Consider the following 20312-nt stretch of genomic DNA (forward strand, 5'->3'; position numbering starts at 1 on the left):
CAGGATACTCTCAGACTCTTGGTTCCAGAGTTTTACCTGTTTATTAACAGGGTTCGTTTGTTTCAGTTTTTGTCTGTAGGCTGGATACAGGAACAGAGAGATGTGATCTGAGTGTCCGAAGTGGGGGCGGGGTGCAGCCCTGTAAGCACCACGTATATTACTGTAAACATCATCAATAACAATAACAAATACAATATGAAATACACAATTACTAAATTTACAGTTTGACCAACTAACCAGTGCAGATTCCTTACAATATACAAAACAGTAGGCGCACAATGCACAATACAATATCCAATATGACATACCCGATGACAGCTGGGATAGGCTCCAGCCCCCCCCCTTGACCCTTAAGAGTACAATGAATGAATGAGTGAACCTACTAGTAAATACATTTGAAATTGAGCAGTTTGGCGTACAAAAGCCTTACACAATGAAAAACGTTAAGTGCACACTGCACAGGTGAGTCTCTGACCTGCCGTCACCTTTCTGTTCTTATTTGAACAGAAAGGTGACGTGTGTGTGTGTTAAGAATGAAAACTGACTGAAAAGTTTCAATAGTTTTCCATGTCCGGTAGACTTCCTGGTGTCCTAGCTATATTCTACAACCTCCCTAATTCATGTCTGAGTGGAGACCATTTCTCTCCCTCTTGATTCCTGAAATAAATATACGGGGAGATTCCCAAGTCAGACCAAAGGAAGGTTTTCATGTTCTGTCAGTTGTACCAACATTGCATCAATGCAGGAATTCGCATTCTGTACACAGAACCCAAACAAAGATAAAATGAAGGTTAAAGGGAAACATCACCTAAATTAAGAATTCTAGTATGATATTTCCATTTTCATTTAATATTAATGAACATGAGCTTCTCAATCTCAATGCCAGAAACCAGAGCAGGAAGTCTGACACTTGTGATATATCAAGTATCAAGTGTGGAGCTGCTCCTCAGACAATGAATGGAAGCCTGGTTTTGTGGACCCATAGAATGTTTGTTTTCTTTCTTTCTTCTTTTTTTTAATATCCAAATAAGTTTTTTTTTCTATTGTAGTGCTCTCTGTCCTGGAACAGAGCTTACACTGCCTCTTCAAGGTGGGAATATCACGCCATTATGCTGCCTCACCGTTCTGTATATAATGTTCAAAATATGGAAAGAGGGGACAAAGTTGTTACACTTCTGAGCTGGGACCAGAGGTACTAACAGCCCCTTAACAAGATCTGTGTACAATGTCAAGCTGGAAAGCCGTGACCATGGGCAGCAATGGGTGTGATGTTTTAATGACGTGTTTTGCGTGCAACCCACTGTGAGAAATTGAAAAGCAGCTTTTAGGAATTGGTGTCTAATTCAAAAGAGAAAAACAGCAGTCATGAATGTCAGAAAACTGGGTAAACAAAGACAAAACGAGACAAGATCGGCCACCAAATAACAGAAAAGGTAAATGATTATGATTGACATGTTATGTCTTTGATATTAGTTCAAAAATGCTGCTGACGCGTATATTACATGTCACCGTAGAGGTGGACGCTCGGGGTTAAACATCACGCCCTCTTTTGTTAGCAGGATGCTGTGCTGCAGTGTATAATCACACACTGAAGTGGAGTGATGCTACCATGGTTTGGTTCTGTGTAAAAATGAAGGGCATGGGGGCGCCAGGTGGCTCAGTGGATAGAGCGGGTGCCCCATGTATAGAGGCTGTGTCCTCGCTGCAGCAGCCACTGGTTCGATTACAGCCTGGGCCCTTTGCTGCATGTCGCCCTCTCTCTCTCTCTCTCTCTCTCTGTCCCCCTTTCACACTTGTGCTGTCCTATCAATTAAAAAGGCAGAAATGCCCCCCAAAAATACCTTTAAAAAAATGCAGGGTGTGGCATAAAGGGGGGACTATAGCGCCATCTCTGTCATGTAGAACATCTTTCACCATTCATTGTTGGTGGAACAGATCCAGACATTATACCCTATGACATCACAAGCTTGAGCTTAACTCTCTAGTTTTTGGATTTGTAAGAGTGTTGTTCATGTTTAGTAATATCTTCGGAATGTTTTAGACCATAGGAATAATATGTATGCATTTTGAAAATGAGCATAGTTCCCTTTTAACTAAAAAACTAGCAGTTATAGCTGATGGATTATGTTGGGCTGGTGGAGCTAGTTCAAGTCCCAACAGCTGTATAGCAGCACCATTGCTTCTTGAAATCACAACTGTGCCAATGTAATTAATAAAAACAATAAATCCTAAAAATGTACGGTTGTGTCAAATCACCAGACCATGCAAGAAGCAGTGTAGTCAGCGAGGTTAGAGTTCCACAGTTGTGTGTGCAGTGTTTTTTCTGATGGAATGATTAGCTACACTTTGTGAATAAAGTCTTCTAAGAAAAAAAAAGCAGCCATTCCACAAGCAGAGACGGGCAGCAATATGGCGCACACACAGAAGCTGTCTGCTCACAGCGGACCAATCAGCTGCCTCCACTCCTGACAGCTGGCCAATCACAGAGCCCGCATCAGGCTGACAACTATTCAACATGGAGACAACAGTTGAAAAGCTTGAGGCGATGGTAAGCACAGAGTTAAACTACTTGATTTTATGCAATATTCGGTTTCTGACATGGATTTTATCATTGATAAATGATTCCAGAAACAACTCATTTACTGACGCCGAGGTGTTGTTGTGGGATGCCTGTCTCAGTGAGAGCAGGAAGCTCATGGTTTGTCTTTGTAGTAATAAACAAGTCAAACTCCTTTGCGCCATTCAGCGGGCCTGTCTATGTCCTGAAATGTTGAGCTCGTTTCGAACCCTGTCTGTTTGTACAGCTGGTACTATCAGAGCAGCGACTGTTGCGTGAAGCGTAAGGACAGTTCACACGTAACGTTACGCTTTCCCACTCTCTACAAAGGTAATAAAATGGCCACTGTTCAACATGTAACATTACATAGCTGTTGTTTCGCTTGGTAAAGTGTTGGTGTAGTGTAGCATGATAACAACAAGCTAACAGTTAGTCAGTCAGTCAGCACAGTTAGCTTCAGTTCAGACACACTCACAGTAGGCAGACGGTCATTTTCACTACGGCTCAGGTATGTTCCCGTGTGGCTGTAGCATAGTAACCTTTACAAAATTAAACCAAAAAGATAACTTTTATTACAAACGTATTTTTTCTAACTCTGCGATCATGTTCCTACTCTTCTGCAGGGTTGTAGGGGTGTGTGATTTTCACGGTGTGATAAACGTCTCAGAAAATATCGCAGTTTCACGGTATCACAGAATTATTTTCATTATCAGTTACAATGAACCTTGAATGAGTGTAAACAGAGGGTTTCTTTGTGGCCCAACAAACGTTAGTTTTTCCTGTTTTTCAAAAACATACTATATTTGGCCTGCCACACAGTTGGTTAAATAAAGCAAGCACTTTTCATTTTTCCCGTTCAACTCATGATTGCTGTACTATCGTATAGTTTGTAGACTGGCACCAAGTAGGAACTGTGCAGGTAGAAATAATGTTTTCATAAACACACAATAAACAAGCAAACTAATGGACCTATCAGCAGACATTTGCTTTAAGGCAGCAGACATGACCACAGCAAAGAAGTGGAGATTAGACAGTGAGGGTAGGAAGTTGTGTTTGTGTCATTTGTTTGTGATAAAAAAAATACAAAAAAAACCCTAATATGATGAAGCAGCTGTCCTCTACGTATTTAACATTATTTAATCTGGCCTCCATTCAAAAATGCACACAGTATGATAACCTTCAATTTTCATGTCCCAATATACCATTAAACAGGTTTACTGCTGCAGCCCTGCTCCTCTGGAATGATTTCATATAAAGCAGAGAAGGATTTCTCAGTCTAAAATTCTGTTTAAATACAACAGATAGCCATCATGAATTGTCTGAAGTTAGTTGTCAGTCTACAGTAAAACGGCCCAGAATAGTTTGACCAATTCATTTCAAATCAAGGTCTTTTTTTTTTTTTTGCTTTTTCCAGAGCTTTTACCTGCCATTTCCCAAATACATAATACTGTTTCTAAGCAGGTTGTAAGCAGATTGTAATACTTACTATCATATTAATACTTGAAACAGTACAAAATATAGTAGTAGTCGCCAACAGTTTATTTTCTTTATTTTTATTTTTTAAGATTATATTTTGTTTTTTTTCCCTTTATTAATTGGACAGCTGTATAATGACAGGAAATGTGGAAGAGAGAGAGGAGGAATGACATGCGGCAACGGGCCACAGGCTGGAATTCAGCCCAGGCCGCTGCAAAAGCCTTAGCATATGGGGTGCACACCCTAGCAGGTGAGCTAGAGGCCGCCCTGTAGCCATCACTTTAACTTTCACTTAGAATCACAAATGTGAAGCTCATGTTGGCACTAGAGGACGAGTCACTTTGGCCAGACACTAAACCAAGGGTGTCCAGACTTTTTTGAAGGGGGTAAAGATTATATTATGTAAAATACCTGGGGGGCAGCTGCTTCTCACATCATATAGGTTATTTACAAAAATCACTTACATATGAGATAAAGCAACCTCTCTGTCTTTCAGTGAAAAAGAATTCAACTTCCCATCAGGCATAAAAGTGGCTGCCGCTTGTTGTCCACATTACGCTTCTTTGCTGTATCCATAACTGCTACTTAGCAGGAACTGTCTGCTGGCAAGTTAACCCTTTGTTTAGTTAACCCACAAGTTCGGCTTGTGTAGTTCCTAATAGCTGTTAGCTGTGTGGTAGTGTGGCCATTGTGAAGTGAACGGAAAAATGCAAAGTGAACTTGCTTGAATGACCAATAATGTCTGACAGGCCACATATGGTTTATTAAGAGGCAAGTCAAGGGCCAATTAAAATCAGTTTGCGGGCCACGGTTGGCCCCAGGGCCAGGCTTTGGACATCTAAACTAGGGGTGTCAACGTTTACAATTTTTTCTACACGTGTAAACGGGACTTCTAACCGACGTGTACCCGGTTACACGATTTATGATCTTTTTCTATCGCAGTTGCGCTATATAACCACTAGATGGTTCTGTCTCCATTCAAATACCTCCTAATCTCATTAAATCAAAGCCATTCCAGTAGTTAGTTATCGCACAAAAACGTTTATTCAGCGAACAGAACTTAAAAAGTAGGCAATCCATCTCACCATTTAAGGCTTAGACCTACTTATGACAGAAAGTAAAATGAGTTGAAAATAAAATCATCAATTTTGACAGACAAGAAAACGTACAAGTGAAAGCTGGAAAAGGTTTAACCTTCTTTTTTAATCATTGTTTTAACTATTGCTCACTTTTGTACAATATATTTTTTTAAGCTCCGCTTGTTCATCGCTTGTTGCTTGTTGTCCATGCGGCCCCGAGTCAACTTGAAGTGACACGACACTGGCTGTGGCTGCGTTTTTTTTTTAATATCAACGTAACATTGCCACCTGTGCATCTATTATGTATGCGGATAACTGCATTAGTGGGAACATTTAAGTGTATAGTTAGTTAATGTTATTAGCTTTCCTGGCTATTAGCTTTCAGGCAACATTATCACCCCTAAAAATACTATTGGTGAGAAATGAACGAGGAGGAGAGGAAAAAATGACGTGTAAACGGTTATTGATTTTTCTGAACGGTTATGATTTGTTATCCGTGTACCCGTTTACACGTGTAGATGTTGACATCCCTAATCTAAACCATCTCGTTGATATTAGAACATTTGACTGGAGAACCTTGACCTGCTGGCTGCCAGAATTATCCCTTTGGGGATCATGAATGTCTGTACAAAATTTCATGGCAGTTGTTAAAATATCTAAGTCTGCTCTGGACATCCATAGAGCCAAGTCACTAGCATGTGTCATAAAGAAATAAATACAGTCACACTCTATTCACATACAGAATTGATATATATATATTTATTTTTTACCACACATGTCACTTTCTGTTTGACTCAGTGAGATGTCCTCTCACATGTCTATGACACCCTCACAACTCACTGCTTCACAACATTGTCCAGCGTTAGGCTGCGCTCGTCCGCTGTCTGTCCAGTGCCCCTTTTATATTGTGCTGCTGGTGACCCTGGTAGTAAAGCAGTGCAATGTTAAAAGGGCATTGGCCAGAAATGGTTACAGGCAATGAAATCATTTCCACACTGTGAAGCTCAAGCTGTTGGCAGGTGCTCTGACTTCATTGCACTACTGTATCAGACAGCTAGCAGTGCAATAGTATTGTCAAAGCATCTGAAAACTGCAGAGAACAGCTCACTTTAACACACACTGTGTCAGGTGCAGTGGACATGTTGGATGCACCATGGTTTGGTCTGATGGGTTGATAGTGTTCACGTCGAGTCACTGAAAACACATGCATGGATCAATGTGTTTACGTGATGACTGCTGACCTACTCTGAGTTTGTCTACACTCCACATTGCAGACCCTTCAGACCCGCCTTTAACAAGAACTGAACATAGCCCACCATTGGCTTTTTACCTCTGACGATTGCATTTAGGCTTTGAAAGTCCTGAAAATTGCACAAAATGTCTAACTATCATAAACATTTGTTTCCACAGAGCTTATTTTGTGGAATATTCTGAAATCCAATGGAAAAATCCAGGCTTTTTGATGGGGGAACCAGGGTTAGCCTTATTACATTAGTTTCCAGGTTGGCCTACAGAAAATCATCATCCCTGGGGCATTATATAGGAGGCAGGGTTAATTTGTGTACAGCAATGTCCTACCAGATAGTAAAGCTGTTTGTCTTTGCAGTTCCTCAAGTCAGAGGCAGACCTGGAATATATCGAGAAGCGGCTGAAGCTAGACTTCATCAACAACGCTGCAGAGAATGGATGTCCTGCTGAGGTGATAACTGAAATAACAGCTGCTATTTCTCATTACTAAAGACAGGACCAACTGGACACCATCTGCAGTCTATTTGATGTGATCTGCATGAAGCAGCTATTGTTGTTCAGCTGTGATACATTAGTATTTATTGGCCAGTATTTGTTTCTGAAAAGTGAGTAACATACTGACAGAGAGCCTCAGATATACAGTATAACCAGAGTATTCTGAGGACATGCATTTTTTTCATCCATGTTTTAAGACATCACATTAAATCACTTGGTGAGTTTTTCCATTTCTCAACCAAATAAAGAAACTTAAATTCTTGTGTTTTTATGCCTCTATGCTGGCAATAGCTGAGGTGGGAGGCATTATGTTTCCAGGTTGTCTGTCCATCCGTCCAAAACTAATCAGGGCCCAAAGAATAAGCTAAACAAAAAGAGCCGTAAACAGGAGTAACACATTTTCGAAATAGAAAAAGTGGTAATTTTTAGTTGTGTTATGTTTCATTATTTTTATATATGTATATAAAAATAAGAAGTTAAACCAAAGTTCATAGAGCTCTCCTTGGTAATTGTTAGTCGGTGTAATCAGAGATCAGAAAGCAACTGAGGCTGGACGGTTGAACATGAGTGTTTTCGGGCTGATATCTGAGTGTGTGTCTGCAGGAAAACCCTGCAGTGATGCTGGAAAACCTGAGGGCCATCAAGGCCAAACACACAGCACTATGCTCTCAGGTGAAGGAGATTGCAGCTGCACAGAAAGAATCCATGGAGTCCATCAGAAACAGCCTGAGCAGTGCCCTGGAGCTGGTCCAACACTTCCAACAGACCACTGATGTGGAGGTACCCACACACCAACCGCACACATGCTGCATATCATAGATTGTATACAAAGATGGACCACATGACAGTTTCCCCAAAGTGTAGCTTTTCAGTCTGGATCGCCCCCTTGTGTCTGACTGTGGTATAGGCTGTAAAGCCTGCCCCTCCATGTTAGTTATCTATATATATATATATATATATATCCATCCATCTATCCATTTTCTTCCGCTTATCCGTAGTTGGGTCGCAGGGGCAGCAGCCTAAGCAGGGAAGCCCAGACTTCCCTCTCCCCGGCCACTTCGTCCAGCTCTTCCCGCGGGATCCCGAGGCGTTCCCAGGCCAGCTGAGAGACATAGTCTCTCCAGCGTATCCTGGGTCTACCCTGGGCCTCCTATCGGTGGGGCGTGCCTTGAACACCTCACCAGGGAGGCATCTGGGAGGCATCCTAAGTAGATGCCCGAGCCACCACATCTGGCTCTTCGCAACACGGAGGAGCAGTGGCTCTACTCCGAGCTCCTCCCGGATATCCGAGCTTCTCACCCTATCTCTAAGGAAGAGCCCAGCCACCCCTACAGAGGAAGCTCATTTTGGCCACTTGTACCCGCAATCTTGTTCTGTCGGTCACTACCCAAAGCTCGTGACCATAGGTGAGGGTAGGAGATCGAGAGCTTTGCCTTTTGGCTCAGCTCCCTCTTCACCACGACAGATCGGTGCAGAGACCGCATTACTGCAGACGCTGCCGCCTGTCGATCTCTCGCTCCATCCTTCCCTCACTCGTGAATAAAACCCCAAGGTACTTAAACTCCTCCACTTGGGGAAGGATCTCATCCCCGATCTGGAGGGGGCACTCCACCCTTTTCCAGCTAAGAACCATGGCCTCGGATTTGGAGGTGCTGATTCCCATCCTGGCCGCTTCACACTTGGCTGTGAACCGATCCAGTGAGAGCTGGAGGTCACGGCCTGATGAAGCCAACAGGACCACATCATCTGCAAAAAGCAGGTAACCAGTCATGAGGTCATCAAACTGGACCCCCTCAACACCCTGGCTGTGCCTCGAAATTCTGTCCATAAAAGTTATGAACAGAATCGGGGACAAAGGGCAGCCCTGGCGGAGTCCAACCCTCACTGGAAACAAGTCCGACTTACTGCCGGCAATGCGGACCAAGCTCTGGCACCGGTCATACAGGGAACGGACGGCCCGTATCAAGGGGTCCAAAACCCCATATTTCCGAAGCACTCTTCTTTATTTGTGTCATTATTTTTGTTCATATTGCTGTTCCCACTGCTCCTCTTTGTGATAACCTTTTTTACACAAGCCATTCAAGAGCACTGCTCACACAATTCACAAATGATAGCAGACTGACGTTTGATAAAAAAGAATTCAACAGCAGATACATTTGCGAAAAAAAGTGTCAAACATTGCACCATATTTCATTCTGCTGTCTCTGTTAACATGCTGCAGGTTGAGCCACCGACGGAGTCAGAGCAGGAGTCAGCCGAGCTCCTGGGTTCAGCTGCCAGTGACACCACCACAGAGGTGAGATGCAGTCAGCTCCCAGAATCCTTTCTGTTTGTTGAGTGGCCTCTTCCTTGGCTGCCTCACAACTAAACTTCTTTTTTTGCCCCGATCCGATTGGAGTCATTTAATATTGAGTATCTGCAGATAGTCCAAAGCTGCACAGAGCACACTTTAAGAAGGCTTCTTCAAAGTGATTAAAATCAGTCCAGTGTATAGCCTGTGTGACAATATGAAGAAATGAATAGCCCTGCAATGCATTAGCCATTTCCTTATTATTTATTTATTTATTTCACAAAATGAAGTACAAAATGACAAAACCTCCCTTTAATCTTTTTGGCCTGTCTTGGTTTGTTGCTTCAGTGCAGCTTGTATCTGAGTTACCTGATTTTTATTTCAGTTTATTTTTGTCGTCCTCACATTTTTTGGGTGAAATATGCTTTGTTAATTCATAAGCCATGTTGGTTTATTGTTCGCGATCCATCCTTTGTTTTATCTCAGCTGTCGCACATGTGTTTTTTAATTTAATGCAAAGCAACATAGAGTGCAACATAGAGTGTAAACATAGAGTGTAAGAGCAGCGGCTGAGCCCCACCCACCACAAAACACCACACACCATTCAAAAAACAAAAACGCTGTATGAGATTGTTTCTTTAACTAAATTTACCAAAGTTATGTGCATTGGTTTAGCTGCAGTCTAAAGCCCTGCGGTCAAAATGCCGAGTTGGCTTTTTCATTAATGGAGTGCAATCTGTGTAAAAGACAACGAAAATAAACACTCAACACACGACAGCTCATTCAGGTGACACTGGCTGCAGGAGCAACAAACACTGGGGTGCCCATGGATCAGAGGTAGAGTGGGTCATCCTCTAATTGAAAGTGGTTTGATCCCTGATTCCTCCAGCCAACATGTCCATGTACGTTTTGGCAAGATAATGAAACCCAAATTGCTCCTCGGCCATCTGAGCTGAATGTGTGTGAATGGTTACTGAGTGGATGGTAGGCTCAGCCACCAGTGTGTGAATGTGTGTGTGAATGGGTGAATGTGACATGTAGTGTGAAAGTGCTTTGAGTTGTTGGAAGATTAGAAAAGAGCTATACAGTCCATGTGGACTCTTAAAGGGCTAGAGACAATGCCAGTAGGTATAAAGGGAGGGTTTGTAATTTTCTGCTTTTTTTTGGGTAAAATAAATAAATAATAATAGGCTAATATATTTTAAAAAAAAAACCATCAAGGAACAGCTTAACAAGCCATCACTTTTTTAAAAAAAGTATTTAAAAAAGCCTTCTTAAATTGTGCTCTGTGCAGCAGTCTTATCTAGGAAAATAGAAGTATTGGATTAGGACGCAGTATGGTCAGATATTAGATATGAAATAACTGATCGGGATCAGGGGCAGAAAAATGTGAGGAGGACATCTCTACATGTGTTGTTTTATGTATGTTTACACAGACTTGATTCATTTGAGCTGGTTATGCTCCCAGTTATTATTTGACACACAGCTGTTATTTGAATACCAGCTTTATTTTGAAATGTACCGTTATAGAAATGGCATTTGAATATTAATTGTTATGTTGGATTTGTTCTACAAAATTCTATGATTGAGCCTTTAATAACATAATGTAAATGTTGACTGCATCAGTCAACATTTTTGTGTATCATGTGGATCAAGATGAATGCGATCTCTACAGGACCTGATCCTGCTGCTCCACAACAAAATATGACACATTAATCTGTGAATGTTCTGATCACTGATGATGTCCAAACATGTAAAACATGATGATCTGTGTAAGAGTGAATCAGCTGAGGTCACAGGAGTGTGTGGTGTGAGCGGCCACAGTCGGCTTACCCACTCATGATCTTTACTGGGCTTTTCTTTCAGGGGCCTCCTGCTGCAGCAGCATCTGACCACCAGCAGCCAATCAGTGAGTCTGTTAACTCCAAGCCTTCCACTCTGAGTACTGCAGAGATGGAAACGGTCCCTCTGTCTGTCTCTCTTTGTCTGTCTGCATTATCAATTATAATAACTCAACATGTGAATGTGTCCAATTTGGTTTATAACCAAATACTTGCAGAACTCATGACATTCCCATCAGCCTCAGCTGGACTTAGTGTTTAGCACTAATTACAGCGTTTCTGCAGCTACTTAAAAAGTAAAAAAAAAAACCAAATATCTAAAAATAAGGCCTCAATTGGTGTCAAAATGCTTTTAACGAGTTTTTTCTAAAAGTCTCAAACATGCTAAGACAGTGAAAGTAGGATTTTATTAATCGTCTTTTTCTGACGTTACATGTTAAAATTTTAAAATAAGTGTTAAGAAAACAATTCACAGAATGCCTCTCACATAAACGTCACACAGATCAGTGGAACAGTGGAACCAGCAATGAATCGTATTTAGTATCTGGCCAGGATGCTCAGAGCAGAGGATCCACTGTCTGCTTGCCAGCTGTCACTGAGCGATAGGAGCAGTGCAAATTCAGTGAAAAGTTACTCTGTGGATTTTATGCAAAAGGTTTTTCCAAACTTGGCTTGATGGGAATCAAGGCTGTGGAATCCCACACGAGTCTGCACACGAATTGACAGAAGCAGCAGATATTAAATTTGCCTCTAAATTTGAGCAGTGAAGTTGTTGTTTATGTCACCATGCCCACATGTACAATACAAACACAAACAAATAAAGGGAGAAACTTAAATATAACCATAATGTGAACATCACTGCCCATGTACGCTGCTATTTATCAACAAGTAAAGCTACTGTGGCCCTTGTCCTGTAGGCAGACATTGTTGTTTGTTTTTCAGCTGACAGTTACGTGGTTGCTGCAGCTGGCTGACAGACTTCACTCCATTGAAACAGCTTTCTGGCCCTGTTCATTACATGTAGAGCGGTGCACCGGCACACTGAAGTGGAACACCCCCACTGCTCATGATCTGCAGTCACACTGTCAAACTAGGCAGCGCTGATCAAATATGAATCAGAATTCTGTCACTGTGTTGCCTATTTATCAAATGTTTGAACCAAGTGTCATTTGATTCAAACATATTTAAGTGTATTGTTTAACTGTAAAATGAGCAAGTTTGTGAGCTGGCCGCCATGTTACAAACAGCCAACTGAAGCACCAACCGGCCCAACTGTCATTTTACAGCTTAACAGTGCAGTAACATGTTTCTGACACCGTCTGAGGAGAGAGAAACAGGTAGCACACACAGATTGTGGATTCATGTTTGATCTGTGCTGCCTAGTTTGACGGCAGTTTACAAGCAGTGATTGACAGCTGAGTCTCACTTAAATTCATAAATACAAACATCATTTAACTAGACAACAAAAACATACAACAAACACTACATATCACAACAGACAGTACAAAAAGGGAATACAGTGCAATATATTACTCATTAGCAGTGCAACATATTACTCATACACATTTAGTTCCATAATGTAACTTAAAGAGGAACTGAACCCCCAAACTACTGTTTTCTGCTATAAAAAACAATGTATCTGAGTATTGAGTGTTGCTGCTAGATCCCATGGATCTATTATACACTATATTACCAAAAGTATTCGCTCACCTGCCTTTACTCATACTATGAACTGAAGTGCCATCCCATTCCTAACCCATAGAGTTCAATATGATGTCGGTCCACCTTTTGCAGCTATTACAGCTTCAACTCTTCTGGGAAGACTGTCCACAAGGTTGAGGAGAGTGTTTATAGGAATTTTTGACCATTCTTCCAAAAGCGCATTGGTGAGGTCACACACTGATGTTGGTCGAGAAGGCCTGGCTCTCAGTCTCTGCTCTAATTCATCCCAAAGGTGTTCTATCGGGTTCAGGTCAGGACTCTGTGCAGGCCAGTCAAGTTCATCCACACCAGACTCTGTCATCCATGTCTTTATGGATGGACCTTGCTTTGTGCACTGGTGCACAGTCATGTTGAAAGAGGAAGGGGCCCGCTCCAAACTGTTCCCACAAGGTTGGGAGCATGGAATTGTCCAAAATGTTTTGGTATCCTGAAGCATTCAAAGTTCCTTTCACTGGAACTAAGGGGCCAAGCCCAGCTCCTGAAAAACAACCCCACACCATAATTCCTCCTCCACCAAATTTCACAGTCGGCACAATGCAGTCTGAAATGTACCATTCTCCTGGCAACCTCCAAACCCAGACTCGTCCATCAGATTGCCAGATGGAAAAGCGTGATTCATCACTCCAGAGAACGCGTCTCCACTGCTCTAGAGGCCAGTGGCGGCGTGCTTTACACCATTGCATCCGACGCTTTGCATTGCACTTGGTGATGTGTGGCTTGGCTGCAGCTGCTCGGCCATGGAAACCCATTCCATGAAGCTCTCTGCGTACTGTACTTGGGCTAATCTGAAGGTCACATGAAGTTTGTAGCTCTGTAGCAATTGAATGTGCAGAAAGTCGGCGACCTCTTTGCACTATGCGCTTCAGCATCCGCTGACCCCTCTCCGTCACTTTACGTGGCCTACCACTTCGTGGCTGAGTTGCTGTTGTTCCCAAATGCTTCCATTTTGTTATAATAGAGCTGACAGTTGACTGTGGAATATTTAGGAGCGAGGAAATTTCACGACTGGATTTGTTGCACAGGTGGCATCCTATGACAGTTCCACGCTGGAATTCACTGAGCTCCTGAGAGTGGCCCATTCTTTCACAAATGTCTTGTTTCACAGTCTGCATGCCTGAGTGCTTGATTTTATACACCTGTGGCCAGGCCAAGTGATTAGGACACCTGATTCTGATCATTTGAATGGGTGAGCGAATACTTTTGGTAATATAATGTATATGTGGATACAGCCGTGGGGGCGGGACCTCATTCATTCCTATGAGAGCTGCTCAGTGGCACATGGTCCAGATGATGGCCTTTGAGAGGAAAGCATGTGAATTGTACTTCCTGTGTTATAGATGTGGATAGAGACTGCCCTCTGCTGGTTGAATCTTGCTGTTAGCTGATGTGCTTTGCCCACAGGCTCATACCTTTGTCACCCTCTAGAGGCATCATTGGAAACTCCAGGCAGAAACACTTCAGAGTCAGAATGAGGTGCTGTGTTTTAACTGTCTGTCTGTGTCCGCAGGCTGTGAGTATGAGCAGCTGAGTGAAGCCACGCTGGAGGCGGTTCCTCTCAGCGTACGCACTAACGTGAAGCTGGCCGACCTCAACTTGTTCTACCAGCAGCTGCAGCAGCACATCAGCAAAGACAGGTCAGAGAGAACGCCACTGTCACGGCAACACGCTGACAGAGGGGACTGATACAAACATACACGTTTCCTCTCAAAGACTGAAGCTGAAGTGACATGTGACCGCAGTCAACATGGACATGAACCCAAATTTAAAGATTTACAAACAACAATTATAGTACAGCGCATTATTTATGCACAGTCAGGCGAATTTTAATATGTCATACATGTGCATTCTCCACATTTTTCAGGGTTCTCACAGTCCTGAAATTCCTGGAAAAGTTCTAAAATTAGAAAAACTGTTTTGTAGACCTGGGAATGGTTTGGAAGTAACAGAATGTTTTGGGAAAGTTTTGAATATGTGTCGTTTTAGAAATGTATATAAAAATCGCAAAACATGTTTAATGTTACGTAAAATGTGCTCCTTGTTTTGTTAATTTAAAGCAAGTTCTGCACTGAGTGACCAATAACATATCACCAGGATCAGTTTTATTTCAATTTAAAAAGCAAACATGTTTGAAAGATTAAAGTATAAAAGCAGTATACAAATGACAGAAGTGATAGACAGATAAACAGATGAGAAATTAAAAAGGTAAATAAATAGATAAAAGCAAGAAACCAAGCAAAACAAAATATATAACAAGTAAAATAAACAGGTGTACAAACATAGAAATACACAGTACATTCAGTGAGAGGATGTGGGTAGGAGGCTTTTTTTTCTAAAAGCTCGCCATTTTTAATGTTATTAATTAAGGTGAATGACTTAAGGTTTGTTTTCAGTTCCAGGAGGAAATTTACAAACTGGGGAGCTGATTTGGAGTATTTTTATTTTTTAATGAAAAAGTTAAGATTTCAAATAACAAAATTCATTAAATATTCAAGAGCACCAGCAGATCAGGCATTGCAATATCTCAGAGACCACAACTCCCTTAGGGGGTAAGAGGTGTGCTGAGGGAAACAGGAAAATGCTTGAAAAATAAGTTTTAAAAAATCTGGCGAAGGCTCTGTGCCGAAACCTGTCAGTTAGGTATTTTTAAATTTCTTGTGAGCCGGTTAAACAAGTGAAATGTAATAATAATAATGGAATAAGGTTTCTGACAACCACTTTTTTTGTTTTTTGACTAAAACGGCCACAAAACAATTATCAAGTACCCGTATGTACCATTCTGGTCTCAGACATTCCAGCCACCAGCTGGCTGCAAACGCCAAACATGTGAGTCCAGTCTGCAAATACAAGCAGTTATAAGTTAACAAGCAGCAGCAGTTTTAAAAGCCTGGGAGATTCATGTTTCATAATGTAGGGCTGTTTCTCTCTATAGGCCCATTCATTTAAACAACTTAAAGTCATGGAAGCTGGGTAAAATATTATGGAAAAAAATTGCAAATGTCTGAAAATTGATTGGATAAAATGTGAGGAAACCCTGTTTATTTTTTACAATGATGTTTTGATACAACAGTTCTCTATAAAATCTAATCAGGATTATTAGCAGAACATAATGTAGAATAATAGATTATACACTCCTTGGCCACTTTATCGGGTATGCCTATGTATAAAATGCAGTAGAGTGTAACAGCTGCACCACAAAATCTACCTTAACAAAGGTTGTAATTGTTAATTTTTTTGTTCAAACTTAACTCAACTGTATGTTTATGTCTGAGGTTGTAATTTGTTGTTGTGTTGCACAATATTGAAATGTGTTTCTAATATGCTTCCCCCTCATGGTTTTAATTGTAGTGTGCAAAACATCAGAAGCAAGTTAGGAAGGTCCAGTTAACACCACTGCACCCTACATGCTTAATTAAAAATGTAGAGTTAAACTAATGCCTCTTTATTATGAAAGTACACTTTATGGATGAGCTTTAGATTTTGCAGGTGTACCTAAGAAAGTGGCCCCTGAGTGTATGATAATAAGAAAAGATGGCTTAATGGACTGGCACTTAACATTAGAGTATTTTTATTGAGATGCTGAGCTCTTAAAGTGCCTTTGTGCATGTGCATGTGCATGTGTGTGTGTGTGTGTGTGTGTGTGTGTGTGTGTGTGTGTGTGTGTGTGTGTCCGTCCTCTGCTCCTCTGCAGCGGCCCTCTCAGCGTGCAGAAGATGAAGCAGTTGAAGATGAAGGTGAGCGACTCAAAGCTGAAGGTTCTGCAGCACCTGTCTTTAGTGGAGGTGGACAGGAAAGGACACATTCGTCTTGCCATGTGAGGAGAAGTGTTACACAGAGACAGTGGGAGTGGGAGTGGGAGTGGGAAGGTGCTGTCACTGCTCCTCCCTCTCTACCAGGAGGACAGAGGCTGATATACTGAAGGATCAGACTGCAGTGGCTTTGGGGGGTTCAACAAGACCAGATGAACCTGGTCCAAAAGCTGTTGCAGTATATTCTCTGACCCGATATTTCCCGAGGAATAAAACAACATGAACTGAAACACAGCTATTGGCCCGATACCCATTTCCCACAAAAGTTAGCACATGCACGCTGGTGTTTGAAACACAGGTAAACCCACTACAAAAGGCTATAGACTGCTTTCCATTGCCAGTAGAGCAGAGCTGTGTACCTGGCTCTACAGCAGGCGAGTGTGCCTTTTGTGTGTGTGTGTTGGTTGTTTTGGTATGTCACGTTCTATGTCACAGACAGACTGAAGAACAGCTAAATAGTTGACAGCAGCACAAACATGATGTGTGTGAAAGTTTTAAGGTGGTCCCTTCTCTATAGATCTCTTACTTATTTAGGTTATTTTTTTTTTTCAGCTCAGCGCAGACTAATTTGGATCAATGTTTGAGCTGCTTTGGCAAAACCGGACAGTATTTTGTGATGGTGCATTATTGCATCTCACCAGTAAGCAGGCTAAAATTAGCTCATTCATCCGAGTCTTTTGTTTCCATCAATAGTGACTGAAGCCAGAGGCAACAAAAACCTGTGTCTACTGCAGTCATTTGTCCCAGATGTGAATGCAGATTGTACAGTTTCCCATTGCATTGAAACTTCAGATGTTAAGAGGTTTTTGTGCCGTGGAAATGAGGCTTAAGTGCTATCAGAATTTCTCCTACAGCTGATAACACACAATGGTAGAACAGTCACATCACTCTTGTGATGAATGCATGGACGTCTGCTCTTGTCGTTCTTGATAAATGTCTTCATATATCTGCATGAGTGATGCTGATATGCTGACAGGCTGACTGTCAGAGCTTCTGTCATAAAGATGGAGCTCAGTATTGATGACACAACAGGCTTTGGCTAACAGTTTCTAACAGTCATATATTCACCATCACATCTAGGGACCAATCAGTGACAATAAAAGCCTGAACATTTAATGTCAGAAGAAAATGTCTAAGATGATGGGGGGGGGGGTCAGATGGTGTCTTTTGTATATTTTTATTTCCTTCAACAGCACAATGTGAAATAAAATCCCTTGTACATTGTTCTGAGGGCTCAGTGGGACTTGTGTCAACCTGCTACACAGCACAGGATGTATGTCCACCTAAAGCATGTCTCAACACATTAGAATACATTCTTTTTATACGATTTTAAAAGTCATATTCATGAAGCCATAAAACGTTCTGAAACCAACATCAAAGCAGCAACAGTGCACTACTAACACGCGACACATTGCTAACAAAACCAAACAAAACCAACCAGAGAAAAGAACATGTCCCTGTAATTAGTTGTTTGTCTCATGGAGAGTCTGCTCTGTCTCCTCCATGCTCCGCCTGTAGCCAAAAACACACACACACACACACACACACACACACACACACAGAAGAGGCTCAGGGGATGAAATTTCTCTCAGACTATGAGCTGTGATTGGTTTGCTCAGTAGGAATTCAAGCTGACATGTGATTAAAGGGATAGTTCAGATTTTTTGAAGTGGGGTTGTATGTACTTATCCACACACAGTAAAAGACACGTAGTACCTGTCAGTCAGCACACTCTCAGTTTGAGGAAGCAGCCTGGAGTCTGACACAGAAGCTAAGCTATGTACTGCTGTGGAGAGATCAGCAGCAAAAAGTATATTAGCCACCTAAAAAAAGTCAATGTTCATACACTTTGAGTCCACACTGTCTGCAGAGTAGTTTCACAGCTTACCCTTTCTGTCAGACAGCCTGTTCCTACAGGGAAGCTGTTAACAGACTCAGTTCCCATCTGTGCTCTCAAAGCCCCAGACTCCACTGAGGAAAACAGTCATTTTAGCTCGCTGAAAACAGCAGCTGCGGCTTTGCTGCTACTTCAGTCATTTAGTGTTATTCTGTGTATTTGGTGAATCTGGACTAACCCTTTTAATTGTGTAAAAATCACACAATAACACAAACTAACTAATGCAGGTGGTGGTACACCAGCAGCTCCTGTGTTCCGGGATATTACATGACTGTTTTTCTCATTGGAGTCTGGTTTGAAGTGAGTGATGTAACATTTTTATTTGTCAGTTTAAAATCACTGTCTGACATTCAGGTAAAGCAGTGAAAATATTCTCAATACAGCTTACGCTTAAAGAGATATTGATTGTTTTTAGGTGGCTAGAATATATTTAGTTGCTATCTGTTTATGTGTACGCTATATTGGATAAGAACCCCAAAACAAACCCATTTCAAAAAACCCAAACTATCCCTTTCATTGATTTGAGGCGTTATAAATACTGACTGTGTGTAATGACAGCTGCTGTAGAACATGGCTGTCTGTGAAGTTATACTTCCTCCAGAGACCTGCACTATGAAGCCACTTCAACATTCCCAGTGCATCACTCTGTTATCTGGCTTCACTAACTCAACACTGGCTGTCTGGATAGCTGCTGTCATGAAGCTGCTTATCAACTAGTTGAGTTACCTCTGGGTTTTCCCCTCCAGCCAGCAGCGTGTTCAACTGTAGGAGGCAGGGCTGTTTATTATGAGTGACATCATCAGAACCTCTATGAACTTCTTCATATGATATGAGATGAAACAGTGATAACAATTACCTGCCTTGATTTTAATGGAACAGTTAAAAGTAATTGGAGTGAAATTTAAAAACAGCATTATAATCTTACAAAATAAGAGGATGTAGTAATATGAAAAAGATTTACAAATATAAGTGAGTATTTTTGGCTTCAGCTGGATGAAGAAACTTCTCTGAATATGTCACATAAAAGTGCTGCCAGACTTTCTGCTAAAGAGGCAGAGTGGAAAAGAAGTTAATTACTGTGACCAAAATGCTGCATCTATAATCACTGGAGCCAATCAAGTGTATGTTACTGATGGCAGTATATGTACAGGAAGACTGCAATAAGAATGTGTTCCCTCAGGCCGACCTCACAACAGCACACAAACTGCTGTGGATGAGACAGCAGCTGCAGGGGATGTGAGGATGAGGAGGCTGATTATAGACTAGCTAACGCTGTTTTTAGCTTGTTTGTCACTTTCACCAATTGTGTTATTAATGGCAGTCTACACAGTGGTCTGTTAGATCTCAATTTAAAGGCAGATTTAAGAATAGAGCACATTTCATTACAAAGTGTGCTGTACAAGTGCAGCTCCACTGACCCCTTCCTTTGCTGTTTTCACTGACAGGTCCAGTCAGTGGTGCAACATGCACAACTGTCAATATGCAAACAGTTGTTGAGGACCGTTTCTGCATCTATTTATGTGGGAGTGGAAGCGAGGCTGGTGGTCCTGCGCTAGTTCCACACTGAGTGAGATTTGAAAACAGAACAATGCACAGCTTTGTAAACCTGATGAAAACAATGCATGCATATTTTTCTTTACGTGTACAAACAGTTTTAGTTATGAAGCTGCACAGAGCTGTGTGCATCTGGCCCTGGGTGTTCACAAGCACCTTGTGCTGTATGTGTGAGTCTTTGTGAAGGTTACCAGTTGAGACAGCGAGTGATCACTGGAGCCAGCTGTGTGCATGGTCACCTGCTGGGTGTCCTTCATCATCATCAGTTTGCTCCTCCAACTGCAGACACCTATACATGGGAGGCACTCTGTTCATATATATCTTTGGATAGTTTTATGGACTTTGCA

General features: G+C 41.7%; 2 protein-coding genes across 2 annotated transcripts in view; one reads left to right on the top strand and one right to left on the bottom strand.

Moving 5' to 3' along the window:
- Positions 1–2414: 2414 nt before the first annotated feature.
- On the top strand, positions 2415–17738 carry ska2 (spindle and kinetochore associated complex subunit 2). The gene is made up of 7 exons (XM_042499615.2): positions 2415–2548; positions 6719–6811; positions 7459–7635; positions 9077–9151; positions 11012–11054; positions 14216–14342; positions 16397–17738. Exons 1-7 carry the CDS (start codon positions 2516–2518, stop codon positions 16521–16523), a joined length of 675 nt encoding a protein of 224 aa, XP_042355549.1. The 5' UTR covers positions 2415–2515; the 3' UTR covers positions 16524–17738.
- The window catches only part of tex14 (testis expressed 14, intercellular bridge forming factor), a 32719-nt gene continuing 29944 nt past the window's right edge, over positions 17538–20312 (bottom strand). Inside the window, exon 22 of the mRNA XM_088088475.1 lies at positions 17538–20254. Within this exon, the coding sequence (XP_087944601.1) occupies positions 20176–20254 (79 nt within the window). The 3' untranslated portion in view covers positions 17538–20175. The remainder of the gene's footprint in view (positions 20255–20312) is intronic.

This window comes from Plectropomus leopardus, chromosome 15 (assembly GCF_026936395.1).
Source record: "Plectropomus leopardus strain MGB_pleo_1.0 chromosome 15, ASM2693639v1, whole genome shotgun sequence".
Lineage (NCBI taxonomy): Eukaryota > Metazoa > Chordata > Actinopteri > Perciformes > Serranidae > Plectropomus > Plectropomus leopardus.